The sequence below is a fragment of the Erythrolamprus reginae genome, chromosome 9, assembly GCF_031021105.1.
Source record: "Erythrolamprus reginae isolate rEryReg1 chromosome 9, rEryReg1.hap1, whole genome shotgun sequence".
Classification (NCBI taxonomy): Eukaryota; Metazoa; Chordata; class Lepidosauria; order Squamata; family Dipsadidae; genus Erythrolamprus; species Erythrolamprus reginae.
Genome location: NC_091958.1, coordinates 49905007 through 49925448, shown reverse-complemented (window position 1 = coordinate 49925448; position 20442 = coordinate 49905007). Strand labels below are relative to the sequence as shown.

General features: G+C 43.7%; 2 protein-coding genes across 10 annotated transcripts in view; both read right to left on the bottom strand.

The window, feature by feature from the left end:
- Positions 1–14771, bottom strand: part of VWA3A (von Willebrand factor A domain containing 3A) — a 72251-nt gene extending 57480 nt beyond the window's left edge. For 8 of the 9 annotated variants that reach the window (XR_011559854.1, XR_011559859.1, XR_011559857.1 and 5 more), the window contains exons 1-9: positions 14691–14771; positions 12448–12574; positions 9918–10042; positions 9745–9810; positions 8653–8707; positions 6715–6813; positions 5429–5535; positions 2679–2804; positions 690–798 (exon numbers count right to left, since the gene is read on the bottom strand). Coding sequence is in view for 3 of the 9 variants with exons in the window: in XM_070761192.1 (XP_070617293.1) it covers positions 690–798; positions 2679–2804; positions 5429–5535; positions 6715–6813; positions 8653–8707; positions 9745–9810; positions 9918–10042; positions 12448–12574; positions 14691–14725 (849 nt within the window). In the remaining 6 variants the exon portion in view is untranslated. The remainder of the gene's footprint in view (positions 1–689; positions 799–2678; positions 2805–5428; positions 5536–6714; positions 6814–8652; positions 8708–9744; positions 9811–9917; positions 10043–12447; positions 12575–14690) is intronic. The other variant, XM_070761193.1, reaches the window with a different exon arrangement.
- A 4103-nt stretch (positions 14772–18874) lies between these two features.
- Positions 18875–20442, bottom strand: part of MOSMO (modulator of smoothened) — a 34583-nt gene continuing 33015 nt past the window's right edge. Inside the window, exon 4 of the transcript XR_011559852.1 lies at positions 18875–19392. The gene's annotated coding sequence lies outside the window, so the exon portion shown is untranslated. The remainder of the gene's footprint in view (positions 19393–20442) is intronic.

Here is a 20442-nt window from a genome sequence, read left to right as displayed (position 1 = left end):
GAGTAGTAGATCCTTGGAACAAACTTCCAGCAGACGTGGTTGGTAAATCCACAGTAACTGAATTTAAACATGCCTGGGATAAACATAGATCCATTGTAAGATAAAATACAGGAAATAGTATAAGGGCAGACTAGATGGATCATGAGGTCTTTTTCTGCCGTCAGGCTTCTATGTTTCTATGTTTCTATGTTTCTAGATAGATAGATAGATAGATAGATAGATAGATAGATAGATAGATAGATAGATAGATAGATAGATAGATTAGATAGGATAGATAGATAGATAGATTAGATAGATAGATAGATAGATAGATAGATTAGATAGATAGATAGATAGATAGATAGATAGATAGATTAGATAGATTAGATAGATAGATAGATAGATAGATAGATAGATAGATAGATAGATAGATAGATTGATTGATTATATAGGTAGGTAGGTAGGTAGGTAGATAGGTAGATAGATAGATAGATAGATAGATAGATAGATAGATAGATAGATAGATAGATAGATAGATAGATAGATAGATAGATAGATAGATAGAATCCAGCAAGAGCGGAAGAAGCATCTTGGATGAAGAGCAAAATGTCTTCAAACAAGAAAAGAACCGAGAGAGCCCAGTCCCCTCCTGACAAAGCACCTTTGGGACTTCTGATCTATGCTTCCCTTCCCGCAACCCGGAGACTCACAGGAGGAGCCTCGCTACCGAAGTTGTACGCCACAGTGTGAAGCAGGAAATGCCTTGCTGCCGTGCACTGTTGAATGTAATCGGACAGGATTTCTGGAGCCTGATCCGGACTGTTTTGGAAAACGAGAAAGGAGAAAGGAATGGGTTGGGAGAGAAGAATAAGCTATCGTTATGGCATTCAGAAAGAGAGAACGGTCATCAAAAACTAAAGAATGCAGGCGGTCCTCAATTTACGACCACAATCAAGCCCACAATTTATCTTAGCTGCGGTTGTTAAATTAGCCACGTAGTCATTAAGTGAATCGGGCTTCACCACAGACTTTGCACGTCGAAAGGTCGCAAAAATTAATATTAATATTAATGTCAATGCCCATGTAAATACAATGATACCTTGTCTTACAAACTTAATTGGTTCTTAAGGTGAAAAGTTTGTAAGATGAAACAATGTTTCCCATAGGAATCAATGGAAAAGAGATTAATGCGTGCAAGCCCAAAATTCACCCATTTTGCCAGCCGAAGCGCCCGTTTTTGCACTGTTGGGATTCCCCTGAGGCTCCCCTCCATGGGAAACCCCACCTCTGGAATTCTGTGTTTTTGCAATGCTGCAGGGGAATCCCTGGAGGGGAATCCCAGCATCGTAAAGCCGAGCACTTCGCTGGCAATGGAAGTCCGGAGGTGGGGTTTCCCAGCGAAGGGAGCATCAGTGAAATCACAGCATCGCAAAAAACCCAAAGTCCTCGAAACCCCACCTCCGGACCTCTGTGTTTTTGCGATGCTGCGATTTCACTGAAGCTCCCCTCGCTGGGAAACCCCCCTCCGGACTTCCATTGCCAGCGAAGCGTCCGTTTTTGCGCTGCTGGGATGCCCCTGCAGCATCACAAAAGCACAGAAGTCCGGAGGTAGGGTTTCCCATGGAGGGGAGCCTCAGGGGAATCCAAGCAGCGCAAAAACGGGTGCTTTGCTGACAACGGAAGCCCGGAGGCGGGGCATCCCAGCAGCAGCGGTGGGTTTGTAAGGTGAAAATAGTTTGTAAGAAGAGGCAAAAAAATCTTAAACCCCGGGTTTGTATTCTCGAAAAGTTTGTATGATGAGGGGTTTGTAAGATGAGGTATCACTGTATTAATATCAATATTAATTTTGTGGTTGGCTTCAGGCCAGGTCCCATGGTTGCCGATTTGGACTCAGAGGAGTGGGAGCCGTCTGATCACAGAAGACCCGTCTGGCTGGAGGAGGAATCAGACAGTGAATCAGAAGGAGAAAGGGATGAGGAAAGAGTTGGAGACGAAGAGAGGGAAATGGAGCCGGTCAGATCTCCAGCCAGAGTTTCCTCTGAATCAGACGGCGAGGACTTAATGAACGATCCTATTCTCAATGTTCGGGTCAGGAGAATGTTGGGACACCAAGAGCAGCTGCGCAAACACAGAACCAGATTCTAAGTCACAGGTGCTAAGAATTAATGACGCTGCTGCAGCCTTGAAAAAGGGGAGGTTTACAGATGACGGTGTGGGAGTTTATCGTTCAGTTTTTGGAGAAAAACTTTGATGAATTTATGGTTTCGTGTTTGCTGTGGATATCTTTGGACATTCTGACATTCAAGCCGTGAGTTAATTTGGCTGACGTAAGCCAGAAAGACTTCTGTGCTGACTTGAGTGATTAACTCTGACCCTTTGGACTCATAAACTAACATTACTCCGGCAAACGCCGAGGCTTGCAATTTTCTGTACATAAAGAGAACCTCTTTGCTTCCTTTTTACAAGCCTACGAGTGTGTGTGTGTGTTTGGTTAATTCCTTTGTTTCTGGATGGCCTGCGGCCAGGCAGAACAATTAATGTCAATATCAATAATAATAATAACAACTGTATCAAGAAAAGTCATAAAAAGAGGCAAAATCCATTTAACAGTAGCGGAAATTTTGGGCTCAAGTTGTAAGTTGAGGACTACCTGCATATTTAAACCAAAGCCAACATTTGCCTTTCAACAGGGGACCTACCAGGTTCCTATTATGATCACCAGTGAATCCAATTCTCTCATTTCCAGGACTTTCTTTAAAGCTTTCAGCAAATTACAGCCTCTGGTGGGTTTGAGCTCCTGGACCCACTGTCTGGCTTCATTTATTCTGGGGGGAGGGAGGGAAGGGGGAAGGAAAGTAAATTTTACTGCATGCCAATTTAGACCACAAGCCCGGAGTTCTACAGAGCAATTAAACTGCGTTATTTTTTCCTTTGGGGTTTAATGATAATAGTGATGAGCCTCTCGACAAAGCACGTCTCAAAACAAGCAATTCCAAACAATTAAAATGTTGAAAGTCAACCAGTAATGTGGATTAGCGAATGCAAAGATCAACCAGTGAATGGCAACGCTGACATGATAAAATTAGGCAATAAAATTAGAGCGGAATAATGACAACAATAGAGGTTTAGCTTCTACTAAAAGTGACTCCTGCAAGCATGCACTGGAATTTTAAAAGGGAAAACAGGCAACCTACGATTCCAGCGAGAGGAACACAAATCTGAATTTTAAACTCATGCCCTCATCACCTCGAGGCTCGACTACTGTAACACTCTCTACATGGGGCTACCTTTGAAAAGTGTTCGGAAACTCCAGATCGTGCAGAATGCAGCTGCGAGAGCAATCATGGGCTTTCCCAAAAATGCCCATGTCACACCAACACTCCGCAGTCTGCACTGGTTGCCGATCAATTTCCGGTCACAATTCAAAGTGTTGGTTATGACCTATAAAGCCCTTCATGGCACCGGACCAGATTATCTCAGGGACCGCCTTCTGCCGCATGAATCCCAGCGACCAGTTAGGTCCCACAGAGTGGGCCTTCTCCGGGTCCTGTCAACTAAACAATGTCGCTTGGCGGGACCCAGGGGAAGAGCCTTCTCTGTGGCGGCCCCTGCCCTCTGGAACCAACTCCCCCCAGAGATTAGAACTGCCCCCACCCTCCTTGCCTTTCGTAAGCTCCTTAAAACCCACCTCTGCCGCCAGGCATGGGGGAATTGAGATCCTCTTTCCCCCTAGGCCTTTACAATTCTATGCATGGTATGTATGTATCTATGTTTGGTTTTTATATTAATGAATTTTTAATCATTTCTAATATCAGATTACTATTGTACACTGTTTTATTGTCGCTGTTAGCCACCCCGAGTCTCCGGAGAGGGACGGCATACAAATCCAATAAATAAATGAATGAATGAATGAATGAATGAATGAATGAATGAATGAATAAATAAATCTGAATTTTTAAACAAATAGTACTTTTCCCTTAGTGAAGCATGCAAACAGTTGTCTGCATTTGTTGCATTGGATGAGGGGAGCACATCTTTTTCCTGCCGTCCTGGCCACTTTTTACAGAGGCATGATTGAGAGCATTTTAACAAACTGCATGTTTGGTTTGGTGACAGCAAGTGCCTCGGGTAGAAAGTCCATACAGAAAATGGTGAGGACAGTGGAGAATACAGTGATCCCTCGATTTTCGCGGAGGATGCGTTCCAAGACCACCCGTGAAAAACGAAGTTCCGTGAAGTGGAGGAAAGATATTTTTTAATGTATTTAACGAGTATTTGGACTTTTAAAACCCACCCTTTGCATTAAACAGTCATTCTATAATGTTTCTCAGCTGGAACTACATGAGATATCCTACCAGTTTCTTTAATAGAGTGCAGTAGGACTGTAGAAGAATTTTATGGATTTTTAATGGACTTAAAATTATTAATGGATTTAATGGATTTAAGCCCCCTTTGAAAACCCGTGAAGTAGTGAATCCGCAAAGGATGAACCGCGAAGTAGCGAGGGAATGAGGAATAGCAATGAGGAAACAATCAAGGAATAGAATAGAATAGAACAGAACAGAACAGAACAATAGAGTATAGAATATAATGGTGTGGAGTAGAATGGAATGGAATGGAATAGAATGGAATGGATCGAACACACAAGGAATTTGTCTTTGGTGTATATGCTCCCAGTGTACATAAAAGAAAATATACATTAAGAATCATAAGGTACAACACTTAATGATTGTCCAGGTACATACCGTGTTTCCCCGAAAATAAGACACTGTCTTGTATTAATTTTTGCTCCAAATGTTGTGCTACGTCTTATTTTCGGGGGGTGCCTTATATTTCTCAAATAAGACAAATTCACAGGCAGAAAAGCTGACACCCCCAAAGAAAGTGTACCGTACGGTACACTGATTACAGTACGGTACCTGTCAGTATGGCACCCACACACACAAACGACGGCACTTATATGGTACAACAGTATACTCCCGCTATTGCAGCTTCCGGCCACCAGAGGAGCTACAGTCTACGCACTGTAGTGGAGACTGTAATGGCGGTGAGACAGCAGCAGACTGTGTCTGCTGTACTGGACGGTACAAAGCGATGGAAGGGGCCAGCAGGGGACTCCACATTATTACGGTACCACTATGAACAGCTTTGAATGGTACTGTATGTTTTTCCACCGTACCGTATGTAAACTTGACTATGCCTTATTTTCGGGGGGTGCCTTATATTATCAAATTCTGCAAAACCTCTGACCTGCCTTACTTTCGGGGTACGTCTTATTTTTGGGGAAACGGGGTACAAGAAATCAAATCATATTAGGATTATTATTTTGTGGTGTATATTGGAGGTGGTGACCCTTTGAGAGCTGTACGCAACGAAATTTCACTATAACGTGTGCCGATTAGGGTACGTTCAGCGTGACCGTAAAGCAGTTCTAAGTTCTAAACCTTACCGATCTCCATTGACTGCGCGTGGTACCTCCCACAGCGCCGAGATCTCACTTCCAAATGAAATAAAGTAGAGTTTTTTCATGAAGCGCAGCTGTTCGTTGATTAATGCCTGGGAGGAAAATAAAGAGAGTTCAGGTTGGTTTGAGTCGACTTTGCAAAAGACAAGAAGAGGCAACTCTTATGACATGCGCGTTATCCCTTCCGCAAGGTTAGAAACATAGAAACATAGAAGTCTGACGGCAGAAAAAGACCTCATGGTCCATCTAGTCTGCCCTTATATTATTTTCTGTATTTTATCTTAGGATGGATGGATGTTTATCCCAGGCATGTTTAAATTCAGTTACTGTGGGTTTACCAACCACGTCTGCTGGAAGTTTGTTCCAAGGATCTACTACTCTTTCAGTAAAATAATATTTTCTCATGTTGCTTCTGATCTTTCCCCCAACTAACTTCAGATTGTGTCCCCTTGTTCTTGTGTTCACTTTCCTATTAAAAACACTTCCCTCCAATAACTCAGTCACGCCATAATAAATAAGCCAGCAGTCTCTAAGGGAATGGCTTCCAGGGTCAATTGACACCCCCCCCCCCTTGTGACCTTTTGACCAAGTCCATGGGGAAGCCAGATTCACTTAATAATCATGTGACTAATTAAATACCGTATTTTTCGGAGTATAAGATGTGCCCTTTTCCCTCCTAGAAGAGGCAGAAAAATTGGGTGTGTTTTATATTCTGAATGTAGCTTTTTCGAAGCTATTTTTTCCAGCCCTAACCGGGTGCTAACGATCTTCCCAGCTTGCAGGATTTTTTCATTGCTACTCTGAAGAAGTTTTTTTTCCAGCCCTAAGTCTCTGCAGGCTTGTTTTCATTGCTACTCCCTCCGGATATTTTTTTTCAGCCCTAACCAGAGGATAAAATAATGTGCTGAAGCTGACCAGACTAAGGACACTAGCCAGGTGAATACCTGCTAGGTAGATTTGTTTTCATATTTTCCTCTCCAAAAACCAAAGTGTGTCTTATACACTGGTGTGTCCACACACTTAAAGAATATTCAGAAAAAGACCTCATGGTCCATCTAATTTCAAAAGCACGGTCCATCTGGGATGCTAGCCAGATGGTAGGTAGATTTTCCTCCCTATTTTCCTCCCCCAAAACTAAGGTGCGTCGTACACTCTGAAAAATGTGATAGTTGCAGAGATTATTTAATTAGCCAAAATTTAGAGAAACAGCTGTCATGCGTAGCAATGGCTCGACCATCGTCATAAGTCGAGGACTGCTTGTAAATACTTACCAAGAGATCCATTTGGAGTCCTTGCAGTTCTGATCCATAATCTACGCTGGATGTTTCGATCAGAACTCCAAGTTTGTTTCCTTGAATGACGCCAAACATCTAGAGTGGGAGGAGAAGAAAAAATGGAAAGAAATGGAAAGACCTTAAAACAGTGATGGCCAAGAATGCTTGGCTGCATAGCTAGAGGTATAACAAGCAGGAAGAGGGAGATTGTGATCCCAAAGTATAGAGCGCTGGTGAGACCCCATTTGGAATACAGTGATACCTCATCTTACAAACGCCTCGTCATACAAACTTTTCGAGATACAAACCTGGGGTTTAAGATTTTTTTGCCTCTTCTTACAAACTATTTTCACCTTACAAACCCGCCACCGCTGCTGGGATGCCCCGCCTCCAGACTTCCGTTGCCAGTGAAGCACCCGTTTTTGCGCTGCTGGGATTCCCCTGAGGCTCCCCTCCATGGGAAACACCACCTCTGGACTTCCATGTTTTTGTGATGTTGCAGGGGAATCCCAGCAGGGGAATCCCAGCAGGGGAATCCCAGCATCGCAAATATGAGCACTTTGCTGGCAACAGAAGTCTGGAGGTGGGGTTTCCCATGGAGGGGAACCTCAGGAGAATCCCAGCAGCGCAAAAACGGGCGCTTCGGCTGGCAAAAGGGGTGAATTTTGGGCTTGCACGCATTAATCGCTTTTCCATTGATTCCTATGGGAAACATTGTTTCGTCTTACAAACTTTTCACCTTAAGAACCTCGTCCTGGAACCAATTAAGTTTGTAAGACAAGGTATCACTGTACTCTGTTCAGTTCTGGAGACCTCACCTACAAAAAAGAGATGGATCAAATTGAAAGGGTCCAAAGACGGGCTACAAAAATGGTGGAAGGTCTTAAGCATCAAACTCATCCGTAAAGACTTAATGAACTCAATCTGTATAGTCTGGAGGACAGAAGGAAAAGGGGGGACATGATCAAAACATTTACATATGTTAAAGGGTTAAATAAGGTCCAGGAGGGAAGTGTTTTTAATAGGAAAGTGAACCCAAGAACAAGGGGGCACAATCTGAGGTTATTTATTTATTATTATTTATTTATTATTTATTTATTATTTAGATTTGTATGCCGCCCCTCTCCGCAGACTCGGGGCGGCTCACAACAAGACACAGCGAATCATAACAAATCCAAATAGATTTAAAATATTTAAAAAGATTTAAAAAGAACCCCATTTACTAGCAAACACACACACAAACATACCATGTATAAATTGAACATGCCCGGGGGAGGTGTTTCAGTTCCCCCATGCCTGACGGCAAAGGTGGGTTTTAAGGAGTTTACGGAAGGCAGGGAGAGTAGGGGCAGTCCTAATCTCTGGGGGCAGTTGGTTCCAGAGAGTCGGGGCCGCCACAGAGAAGGCTCTTCCCCTGGGGCCCGCCAACCGACATTGTTTAGTTTAGTTGACGGGACCCGGAGAAGGCCCACAGTTGGGGGAAGGATCAGAAGCAACAGGAGAAAATATTATTTGACTGAAAGAGTCGTAGATACTTGGAACAAACGTCCAGCAGACGTGGTTGGTCAATCCACAGGAACTGAATTTAAACATGCCTGGGATAAACATAGATCCATCCTAAGATAAAATACAGGAAATAGAATAAGGGCAGACTAGATGGACCAGGAGGTCTTTTTCTGCCATAATCTTCTATGTTTCTATGTTTCTAAACCTTTTCGGCACCAAGTACCCAAACCAAAATGTGCTGGCATGCGCGCAGCTGGCCAGCACATGCATGCCTGTTCTTTGGGCATTTTTGGCCTATTTTCAGTCTGTTTTAAGGCTATTTTACAGCTGTTTTTCAGACCTGGAAAACAGCCTGAAAAATGAGAACCAGTAGCAAAGGGTTTTAATATTCACTATTGACTACAAATATGTTTAAACCCTTTTTTTTACCTTCTTGGAACCTCGGAGAAGCCAACGCATCCTCTTGTCATAGAGATCGATTGCCCTGAAGATAAAACATAACACACACAACTGGCAAATATAAATAATATGCTATTTAAATATATATATAAGATAACCCTTTCCCTGGTACAAAGCTGAAGGGATTGGATAATGTAGCCTAGAGGTTAATTTTCTGACTTGCAAGGCAAAAAACTGCAAGTTCAAGTCCCAGTGAGAGGGTATGGCTAGCTGATGCGGCCAAAACAAGGTCGAAATAGATCTATCCTAGTCTCCCTTAATTTCCAAATTTTCAGCAAAAATGTGTGACACATACACACACACACATACACACACACACATATACATATTGTCACCTTGGGATGCAGAATAAATTGAACAAATTAGTATGCTAATGCTAGCTTACTTATTTCGTATGACCTCTTCCCTGAATCAGTTTGACAAGAATTCTGTCTTTCTTTCATTATTATTATTATTATTATTATTATTATTATTATTATTATTGTTATCATCATCATCATTATTTAGATTTCTATGCCGCCGACTCAAGGTGGCGCATAAATGCAGACAATATATGTGAAGAAATCTAATTATTTTTTTTAAAGAATTGTACAAAATTAATAAAAATTCTTAAAACCCCATATACAGTCATCCACATTCATCCAATTCAATCATTCACAATATTGGCCTGAGACGATCTCATCGCTCACGGCCCCTGTGCCTGCCAGCAGAGGAAGGTCTTCAAAGCTTTACGAAAGAGCAGGAGGGAGGGGACGGTACATATCGCCGGAGGGAGTTCATTCCCAAGGGCTGGGGCCATCACAGAGAAGGCTCTTCCCCTAGGCCCCGCCAGACGACATTGTCTGGCCAATGGGACCAGGAGAAGGCCGACTCTGTGGGACTTAACCAGCCGCTGAGATACATGAGGCAGGAGACGGTCCCCTAGGTAGGAATAATAAAATAAACGGCTTAGAGGCGACTCTACAGATCCTCCTTGGCTTTTTAAAGGAGTCTGATGTTGTAATCATAGGTTTTTAGGCACTGAACATCAGTTTGCCTTCAGTCTGACAATGGGGTACTCACATTTGCAGTTCAGATTCGAAACCGTTGACCTCCTCTTCCGTGAACTCCACCATATTGTCCGCATCCCTAAAGGAAAACATCCCACAGTGAGCCTGACAGTGTTGCGTCGGTGGTGCCTTGCCATGGGTCATCACAGGCGCAAGGAACTGCGCACAAATGGGACTCACACTTACATGGTAGCGCTGCCTTTCTTCATCAAATCCTCGAGTGAGAGTTGCAAGTTTGCCAAGCTGTAGACCTGAATCCAATCGTCGGTGGCTTTTAAATTAGCAAACATCGCCTCCGTGTTCTTCAGCCGCTGTGGGCAAACCAGGAACAGGCATCAAGGCAAACATAAGACCATGTGGGATTACAGGCAGTCCTCGACTTACGACTGCAATTGAGCCCCCAAGTTATGTTGCTAGGCGAGACGCAAAGGGAGTTTTTCTGCCTTTCTTGTCATTAAGTGAATCACCACAGTTAGCAATAGCAACTTCAGTGATTCACTTAGCAAATAGAGTGGTACCTCTACTTAAGAACTTAATTCATTCCATGACCAGGTTCTTAAGTTGAAACTTTCTTAAGTAGAAGCAATTTTTCCCATAGGAATCGATATAAAAGCAAATACAGTGTTCCCTCGATTTTCGCGGGTTCAAACTTCGCGAAGTCTATACCACGGTTTTTCAAAAATATTAATTAAAAAATAGTTTGCCGGGTTTTTCCCTATACCACGGTTTTTCCCACCCGATGATGTCATATGTCATCGCCAAACTTTCGTCTGCCTTTAATAAATATTTTTTTTAATAAACTTTAATAAATAAACATGGTGAGTAATAATCTAAATGGTTGCTAAGGGAATGGGAAATTGCAATTTAGGGGTTTAAAGTGTCAAGGGGAGGCTTGTGATACTGTCCATCGCCAAAAATAGTGTATTTACTTCCGCATCTCTACTTTGCGGAAATTCGACTTTCGCGGGCAGTCTCGGAACGCATCCCCCGCGAAAATCGAGGGAACACTGTAATGCGTGCAAATCCATTAGGAAAGAAATAAAAGCTCGGAATTTGGGTGGGAGGAGGAGGAAGAAGAAGAGGAGGACAGTCGCTGCCGAAGGAAGAAGGTGAGGTGAGCGCCCCCTTTTGCCTTTCCGCGTCCAGACGCTCTGGGAGGCAACCTCGCGCAGGGTGTATGGGAGGCAGCGTGAGGGAGTCGCCGCAGAGAAGTGGTTTATTCCCTCTCCAAGTGCCCAGAGAAAGGAAAACACTCCGTTCGCTCTGGGCTGCCAAATCCTCCTTAAGCGCCACCGAAAGGCTCCTCTGGCCGCCCAGAAAAGCCCGAGGTGGCCGGGATTAAAGGGGGAATGGCAGGAAACTGGCCGGGCCTTCGTGCTGCTCTCAAACTTCCTGGGAAATTTTTCCAGGCTCGGGTTCTTAAGTACAAAATGGTTCTTAAGAAAAGGCAAGCACCTGGTTCTTATCTAGAAAAGTTCTTAAGTAGAGGCGTTCTTAAGTAGAGGTACCACTGTACTGTAGCAGTAGCACTTAAACTTACATACTGCTTCACAGTAATTGACAGCCCTCTCTAAGCGGTTTATAGAGTCACCATATGGTCCCCAACAATCCAGGTCCTCCTTTTACCAACTTTAGAAGGATGGAAGGCTGAGTCAACCTGGAGCCTGGAGAGATTCAAATTGCCAAATTGCAGGCAGCCGGAAGTCAGCCTGCAGTACTGCATTCTAACCACTGCGCCACCACGGCTCTTCAAATGTGGCTTAATGAGTCGTTAAATTGGGGTAAAACTCACTTAATAATGGTCTCGCTTAACAACAGTAATTTTGGGCTCCCTTGCAGTCGGTCGTATGTTGAGGGATATCTGCAGAATTTGATAGTAGAGATCAGCTTCTAACCCAGGGATGGTGAACCTTATTTGGCTTGTTTGCAATAGCGTGCGTGCACACCCACACCCATGATGCAATGCCTTCCCCTTCCACATGCGCACAACACCCTTGCTGCCGCCCTGTAAATTACGAACTTAATATGAACCACTCCAAACTTGACTGTAAAAAATATGATTTCAACAATCGAGTTATCGAAGCGTGGAACTCATTAACGGACTCAATTGCGTCAACCCCTAACCCCCAACATTTCTCCCTTAGACTCTCCACGATTGACCTCTCCAGGTTCCTAAGAGGCCAGTAAGGGGCGTACATAAGTGCACTGGTGTACCTTTCGTCCCCTGTCCAATTGTCTTTCCTTTCTTTCACTTATCATATATATTCTCTTCCTTTCATATATCCTCTCCTCTAAGTTCACTTTTACCCTTATATATATTACTACATGTCTATTTTTCTTCCTATGTATTTGTATATTGGACAAACAAACAAATAAACAAACAAATAAATAAACGTGGGGGGTCAGTGTTGTCTTTGTTTGAGTACGTGCCGACAGGGAGCTCCTCATAAATGACTGAATTAGGGCATCCATCACGAACAGGAATATTCATAGAAACATAGAAGATTGACGGCAGAAAAATCCTCCTGGTCCATCTCGTCTGCCCTTATACTATTTCCTGTATTTATTCTTAGGATGGATCTATGTTTATCCCAGGCATGTTTCAATTCAGTTCCTGTGGATTGACCGACCACGTCTGCTGGAAGTTTTTTCCAAGCATCTACTACTCTTTCAGTCAAATAATATTTACTGAAAGAGTAGTAGATCCTTCACTTACCATTAAATCGTGCGCTTGGTTAATGTGGGTGACTAGCAACCCTGGGTCACCCACGGAATCGGGGATAAGGACGTCCTGCCATGATTTCTGCCTTTTGGGTGATGTGGCCTTGGAGTCCAAATTTGCACTACAAGAAAAATAAAAATAAAATAACATCTTGTCACCTTGAGCTGCAAAATGGCAGAGAGAGAGACAACGGGTTGGCACTACGCTTGGCTTACGCTACTAATCCGGACTTTCCATCATGGTTAATCCTCAATTTAGGACGGTCCTGGAGGCTTACGACCGTCACTCATGTCGGGGGGCCCTGTGGTGGCCAAGTGCTAAGACTCCCTCCCTCTCATTATAATCGCCTTCTTTTCCTTCTTTTTCCTTCCCTCTTTCTTCTCCTTTCTTCACCCTTCCCCTCTTTTCTTTCCTTATCTTTCCTTCCTTGCTCTCTTCCCTTCTTTTTGTCTTTCCTTTCTTCTCCTTTCTTCACTCTTCCCCTCTTTTCTTTCCTTATCTTTCCTTCCTTGCTCTCTTCCCTTCTTTTTTTTTCTTTCCTCTTTCTCGTTTTCTTCACTCTTCCCCTCTTTTCTTTCTTTTCTTTCCTTCCTTGCTCTCTTCCCTTCTTCTTTTTGTCTTTCCTCTTTCTTCTCCTTTCTTCACTCTTCCCCTCTTTTCTTTCCTTATCTTTCCTTCCTTGCTCTCTTCCCTTCTTCTTTTTGTCTTTCCTTTCTTCTCCTTTCTTCACTGTTCCCCTCTTTTCTTTCCTTATCTTTCCTTCCTTGCTCTCTTCCCTTCTTCTTTTTGTCTTTCCTTTCTTCTCCTTTCTTCACTCTTCCCCTTTTCTTTCTTTTCTTTCCTTCCTTGCTCTCTTCCCGTCTTTTTTTCTCTTTCCTCTTTCCCATTTTCCCTTCCTGCCCCTCCTTGCGTCCCCAAATGCAAAAGGGGAAGAAACATTTCTCCTTTCGTTTTGTTTTTCAGTTTGTGTTGCTAGCCTTTTGCTAGTGAAACAGAGTTCAGTTTTTGCTGTCAGAGGGCTGCAGGAGGCCGTTGTGGCCAAAAACAGGGCCGTTGTGACCATGCACGGCCCTCCTGAGCTGTTTTTACTGGCAGAGGCACCGTGGACTGGTCCTTTGCTGTTTCTGGGACAGCCCCCCCAGGCCAGATTCGGACAGCCCCAGGACCCTTGAGTTTGACACCCTGATCTAGAGAGGGAACAAGAGAGAGAGGGAGAGAAAGACAGAGAGAGGGGTGTAAGGAGAGAAAGAGAAAGAGGTAGGGGGGAAAGAGAGGGAGGGAAAGAGAGAAAACAGAGAGAGGGGGAAGGAAAAAGAGAGGGAGGGAGGGAAAGAGAGAGAGAAAGAGGGGGAGAGAGAGAGAGGGAGGGAGGGAAAGAGGAAGAGGGGGAGAGATCAGAGAAAAAGAGGGAGGGAAAGAGAGAAACAGGGGGAGAGAGAGAGAAAGAGGGAGGGAGGGAAAGAGGAAGAGGGGGAGAGATCAGAGAAAGAGAGGGAGGGAAAGAGAGAGAGAGTGGAGGGAGAGACAGACAGAGAGGGGTGAGAGAAAGAAAGAGGGAGGGAGGGAAAGAGAAACAGAACGAGGGAAGGAAAGAGAGATAGAAAGAGAGAGGGGTAAAGACAGAGGGAGAGAAAGAGAAATGATATAACAAAAGTTTTTTTCTTTTTTATTGTTGCTAAATGTAAAATTTCAAAAGCAGAAAAAAAATGGGGATCAAAGTGCATTTACCACATTTTTCTTAGAACAATTAGCCGAACTCTTTTTTATCATTATTTTAGTAACAAAACCTCATTATTCTGCCTTAGCACTTTGCAATAAATAAATGGGTTTTGGTTTGTTGTTTGGACACTGGTGTATTCAGTCTAATTAACCAGATAGAAATTTGATTGAGGTCCTTGATCAATGCAAGACACGTCCAGTAAAATAAATGCTGCTACTTTTCCAAAAACTTAGCAACTTAGTGGGGCCGGCCATTCCCAGGACACCCCTGAATTGAGATGGGGGGTTTTTTTTAGTTGCTATTCCCCTGCGGAAGCAGTTTTGCCCAAGCCACGCCTCTCTTGCAAGGCGGCACCGATGCTTGTAGACGCATATAATTCTCCTCCACTTTTTAAAACTGTTGAGAAGTCAATAAAAGTTGCCTCCCCCTCCCCCCTTTTCACAGCCCTCCTCAACTCCAAGCTGGCTTCTTCCCACCCATCGTCCCAAGCTGAGGTTATCTGAGATGTGGGACTCACCAGGCGTCTGCCATCCTCTCGCACACCTCTTCCATGCGCAAGTTGATGCACTTCGGGCCTCCAGGTCTAGTCTCCAGCTGGCCCTGTGTATTCTATCTCCCATAGCAACGGAAGCAACCATTCCCATCGGAGAGGGAGGGAAGGAGGAAGGAAGGAGAAAGGGAGAAGAGGGGGAAGAGAAAGGGTGGGAGGGGTGGCGAAGAAGGAGAGGGAAGGGAAAGGAAAAGAAAGGAAAGAAGGGAAGGAAAGGAGGGAGGGAAAGGAAAGGAAAGAAGGGAAGGGAAAGGGAAGGGGAAAGGAGGGAAGGAAGGGGAAAGGAAAGGAAAAGAAAGAAGGGAAGGGAAAGAGAAAGGGAAGGCAAGAAGGGAAGGAAAGGAAAGGAGGGAAGGAAGGGGAAAGGAAAAGAAAGAAGGGAACGGAACGGAAGGAAAGGAAAGAAGGGAACGGAAGGGAAGGAAAGAAGGGAAGGAAAGGAAAGGAGGGAAGGAAGGGGAAAGGAAAAGAAAGAAGGGAACGGAACAGAACGGAAGGAAAGGAAAGAAGGGAAGGGAAGGAAAGGAAAGAAGAAAGGAAAGGAGGGAAGGAAGGGGAAGTGAAAGGAAAGGAAAAGAAAGAAGGGAAGGGAAAGGGAAGGAGAAAGGAAAGGAGGGAAGTAAATGGAAAGGAAGGGAAAGGAAAGAAGGGAAGGGAAAGGGAAGGAAATGAGGGAAGGAAAAAGAAAGGGGAGAGAAAAGGGAAAGAGGTGGAAGAAGAAAGGGTGAGAGGGAAAGGGAAGGGCAGGAAAGAAAAAGGCTGGGCAGCTAAACATCCATCCCTCTGTCTTTCTGTCTTTCTGTCTATCTATCTATCTATCTATCTATCTATCTATCTATCTATCTATGTATCTATGTATCTATGTATCTATGTATCTATGTATCTATGTATCTATCTATCTATCTATCTATCTATCTATCTATCTATCTATCTATCTATCTATCTATCTCTATCTATCTAATTTATAGCCCCCCCCAACTCTTTCCAGACTAAATCTAGGGGATCTATCTATTCTATTCTATTCTATCTATCTATTTATCTATTCTATCTTGGAGAAGGAAAAGAGAAGCTTTGAGTTTTGTTTCGATGGTTTCATCGTTTTTATTAGAACCCGGAAATCCACTTTAAAAAACAACCACCACCCACCAGACACTTATATAATTGGAAGTTTCAGTTACTGCTGCTGTTCAATTTTGTCAGAAAGCTCTTAGCTTGTGTATTTTAAAGCTTTTCATTCTCCGAAAGCCCTTCAGCCCTAAGGATGGGTTTGCCACAACCGACCATCGGTGTTAAAAAAATAAAAATAAAAAAGGATTGAAGTAACAAAAGGTGGATAAAAAGCCATTCGAGCCAGGTGGATTTCTTTCAGTAGAGAATTTATTTTGATAAACTTGCTCAATAACAAAAATACAAGTGAGGAAAATCATGTCCATTTTATACAGTCTGTATTAACAATTTGTTGGGAAGTTAACCGCCAAAAAAGAAAATGAAGAAAAGTATGCACCCCTCCAACCGATTAGAAAAACAATTATTTTGGAGTTGCAGGATGGGAAATAAGAGTGGGAGGCGGAAGGGGAAGAGGCCACTGCAAAGCCCAAGTATTTTAAAATTGTACAGGGAAGCAAATATCTCAATGAAATGTCGTTTCCTTCAGGTTGTGTGTCCTTCACAAAGTTTTCATACTTCTAACAACAGCACACTGAACATCAGCTGACAAGTGGGGAAAAGTTGACTTTCTCCAAAATGGCCTAGAAAGTGAAATTTGCAAGAAAATGCCTAGAGGAGACTTAACTGCTGTAAATATATACAGTGATACCTTGTCTTACAAACTTAATTGGTTCCGGGACGAGGTTCTTAAGGTGAAAAGTTTGTAAGACGAAACAATGTTTCCCATAGGAATCAATGGAAAAGCGATTAATGCGTGCAAGCCCAAAATTCACCCCTTTTGCCAGCCGAAGCGCCCGTTTTTGCGCTGCTGGGATTCCCCTGAGGCTCCCCTCCATGGGAAACCCCACCTCTGGACCTCTGTGTTTTTGTGATGCTGCAGTGGAATCCCAGCATCGCAAAAATGAGCACTTTGCTGGCAACAAAAGTCCAGAGGTGGGGCTCCCCAGCGAAGAGAGCATCAGTGAAATCACAGCATTGCAAAAACACCGAAGTCCTCGAAACCCCACCTCCGGACCTCTGTGTTTTTGCGATGCTGCGATTTCACTGAGGCTCCCCTCGCTGGGAAACTCCACCTCTGGACTTCCGTTGCCAGCAAAGTGCTCGTTTTTGCACTGCTGGGATTTCCCTGCATCGCAAAAACACGGATGTCCGGAGGTGGGGTTTCCCATGGAGGGCAGCCTCGGGGGAATCCCAGCAGCGCAAAAATGGGTGCTTTGCTGGCAACGGAAGTGCAGAGGCGGGGCATCCCAGCGGCTGTGGTGGGTTTGTAAGGTGAAAATAGTTTGTAAGAAGAGGCAAAAAAATCTTAAACCCCGGGTTTGTATCTCGAAAAGTTTGTATGACGAAGTGTTTGTAAGATGAGGTATCACTGTATTGGATGCAGGCTACTGTGGCTAAACCTGTCAAATAAGGCAAAAAACTATTTGGCTTTCCTCAATTTTGGGACTACACCTCCTGTTACCCAGTCCGGCCACCAACCCTTGTTAAGGATGATGGAAGATTTGTATCAACTCTCTAGAAAAAGCCACCTGGGGGAAGGTTGGCATGAACGTGCTCCCAAAAAGGGGTATTAAATAACAAATTTTATTTGATAATAAAATAAAGAAAGCAAATTCTGATATATTTTTTTCCGAGGCATTGAACTATAATTCTCAGTGGCATTCACCGACTGGAGTTAATTGGGAGATGTTACTTCAATAAATTCTGGATAGATTGGTTATCTATCTTGTCAAATAAGGCAAAAAACTCTATTTGGCTTTCCTAAATTTTGGAACTACAACTCCCATCATGCAGTCTGGCCCCCAAACTTTGTTAAGGATGATGGAAGCTTCGTATCAGTTCTCTAGAAAAAGCCACCTTGTATTACCAATCTGGATAGATTGGTCTTCTTACTCACAAACACAACCCCCCCCCACACACACAAAAAAATAATGTCTTGAATGCCGCTAAGATTGGAAACTGCAAATAAAAATCAGGTTTGTTTTGCAGACTAAATCCAACACTTTGATGGGAGACAAAATAAAATGCTTTAAAAAAATCCTTGGCTGCATAGATATGAATCAAGTTTGTCAAAAATGAATGCATAAAAAGAACATTTGAGTGCACCATAGCTGGGAAGGTTTTGGTTTTTTTAAAAAATTAAACATTTGATTCCCACTCCCAAGACATTAGATGTTGAGACATCAACGCAACAGCAGCTAACTCTTCCCCAGGGTCAGGGGTAGGCAAAGTTGGCTCTTCTATGTCGTGTGGACTTCAACTCCCAGAATTCTTGAGCCAATTGTGCCAGCTCAGGGATTCTGGGAGTTGAAGTCCACACGTCATAGAAGAGCCAACTTTGCCTACCCCTCCCCAAGGTTAATAAACTGCCTTTGTCCAATCAACCTGGCAGTTTTCAAAAGCTTGGGACCAACCTTTTCCCCAACCTCTTTTCCTATGGATTGCTTGGGACAAGATAGATTAATGCAAAGAGCCAGATGGAGGGTGGACATTTAAAATCCGAGGACGACCTGTGGTTTAAAAAAGGGGGGAAAAGAATAAGACAAACATACCCCGGGGTTTAAGAGACATAATTCATAGCACACTCGACTCCAAAGCTTTTACAGGCTGCCTTCTCGAACCCGGTGCTCTGCACAAGCTGAATTGGGGAAGGCTTGCGAGCAATGAAGGAAAGAAATGCACACGGACGCACACTTATACACACTCGCACACAGACATACACACACACACCAAGAGGGATCGGATGTGTGTGTCCCCACCCCTCCCTAAAACCCCCAATGCAACAGACAGAAAACCGACAGACATTTTTGCACCAATTTTGTTTTTCTTTTTTAAAAAAAACCTGCTTTATATACAGTTTACAAGATATGGCCTTTCTGCTATAAATTAATACTGCACTTTTGTAAATTCTATTTAAAGCAAGAGTTGGTTTTTCCCCACCCCTCCCATTAAACTCCCCACCCGTTGTCCCCTCCCCCTCTTTTTTAAAGGAAAAAAATAATCGTAGGGATTTATTTTATTTTTTGCCCCCTCTCCCCTTCTGAGAAACGGTTCGGTGTCACATTAAAGCAAAGTTTAGACCTTATGCCTGATGCAACTTTGGTGATATGCCCATTCACTGAACGAGATGCGATCCAGAATCGGAGCAAGCGAGCGTGATTCCTTACAGTTACAGGCATGGTGACCGCTACATGATTTCCAACTAGACAAGGTGGGCTGTTGTGGTTGGCTCGCATCCGGCTCCTTTGATCACAGACTTTGAGGAGAATGAACTGGGTCCGTGTGTTTACCAGAGGAATCGGAAAGTGAGAGTGAGGGAGAGTGAGGGCCTGGGGAACCTCCAGAGACTGCCGAACCCCCAGCTTTGGTAATGGTGGAGTCAGATAAGCAGGGGGATATTGTGGACCCAATATTAGACGTTAGGGTAAGAAGACTGCGTGTGAGACAAGAATATCTCCAGCAACATAGATCTAGGCGTTGAATACTTCAATGCTTGTCATCACTGAAAGTATAAAATGGAAGATTAGGGGAAATCACGGTGCAGAAGTTCAGTGTTCCTATATATATATAGAAAGAACTAGCAGCCAAAGAGTCTCTCTCTTAAATCCTTCTGCAATCCTCAAATCCTGGTTTTTGAAGGCATTTGTGCGTACCTGTCAACACCGAGAACTAATGACTTGAATTTATTACCTTATGTTGGACGCTCTCGTTATTAACGGTGCTGTTAATGGTGGACTTTTGGCAGTCGGACTGACGTTCCTATGATTTCATTGCTGTTTCCAGCACGTTTATTTGTAAACAGACAAATATACCTAGTGACTTTGCTTCCGAGGCTTCAATGAGGATTAATTACTGATAATTAACCGTGCCAGACAGAACAGGGTCACAGAAGGGACTCCATGTGAATTGGAGGAGAGGGGGCAGCCCATCCACTCTGCCCATCTAATCATCAGAGGATACAAATCCACAAATATTTTTGCCGGGTTTTGTTTTGTTTTGCGAGCGTGGCAATGTTAGCTCAACAGCTGTTTGTCAAAGACGGCTAAGATGCTTCCCTGGCTAAAATTCTCTACAAGGCCTGCTTGTAGGGTCTGTAGGTTCTCCCCTTTTCTTAGGCATTCACAAAAAGCAGGGTTGGAGGGGGAAAAATGGGTCGCTTGCTTCCTTGAGGCCCATCCTGATTAGAAAAAAATTTCGGGAGTTGGGGTTTTGCCCCATTGCTTTCCGTCTTATGGAAATGGGGCAAGGGAGTTGGATAATGCCAAAGGGAATGGACCAATGATCAAGCTCAGGCAGCGGTCCCCAAACTACGGCCCACGGGCCGGATGCGGCCCACTGAGGTCTTTTAACTGGCCCGCAGCAGCACACGAGACTTTACCGATCGATATAATAAGAGAGAACGAGGGAGAAATAGAGAGGGAGAGGGAAATGAAGAGGAGAGATAGAAAGGGAGAAATAGAGAGAGGGGGAGAGAGAGAAAGTGTGAGAGATTCAAAGAGGGATAGTTAGAAAGAGAGTGAGTGAGAGAAAGAGAGGAGAGAGAAAGAGAGAG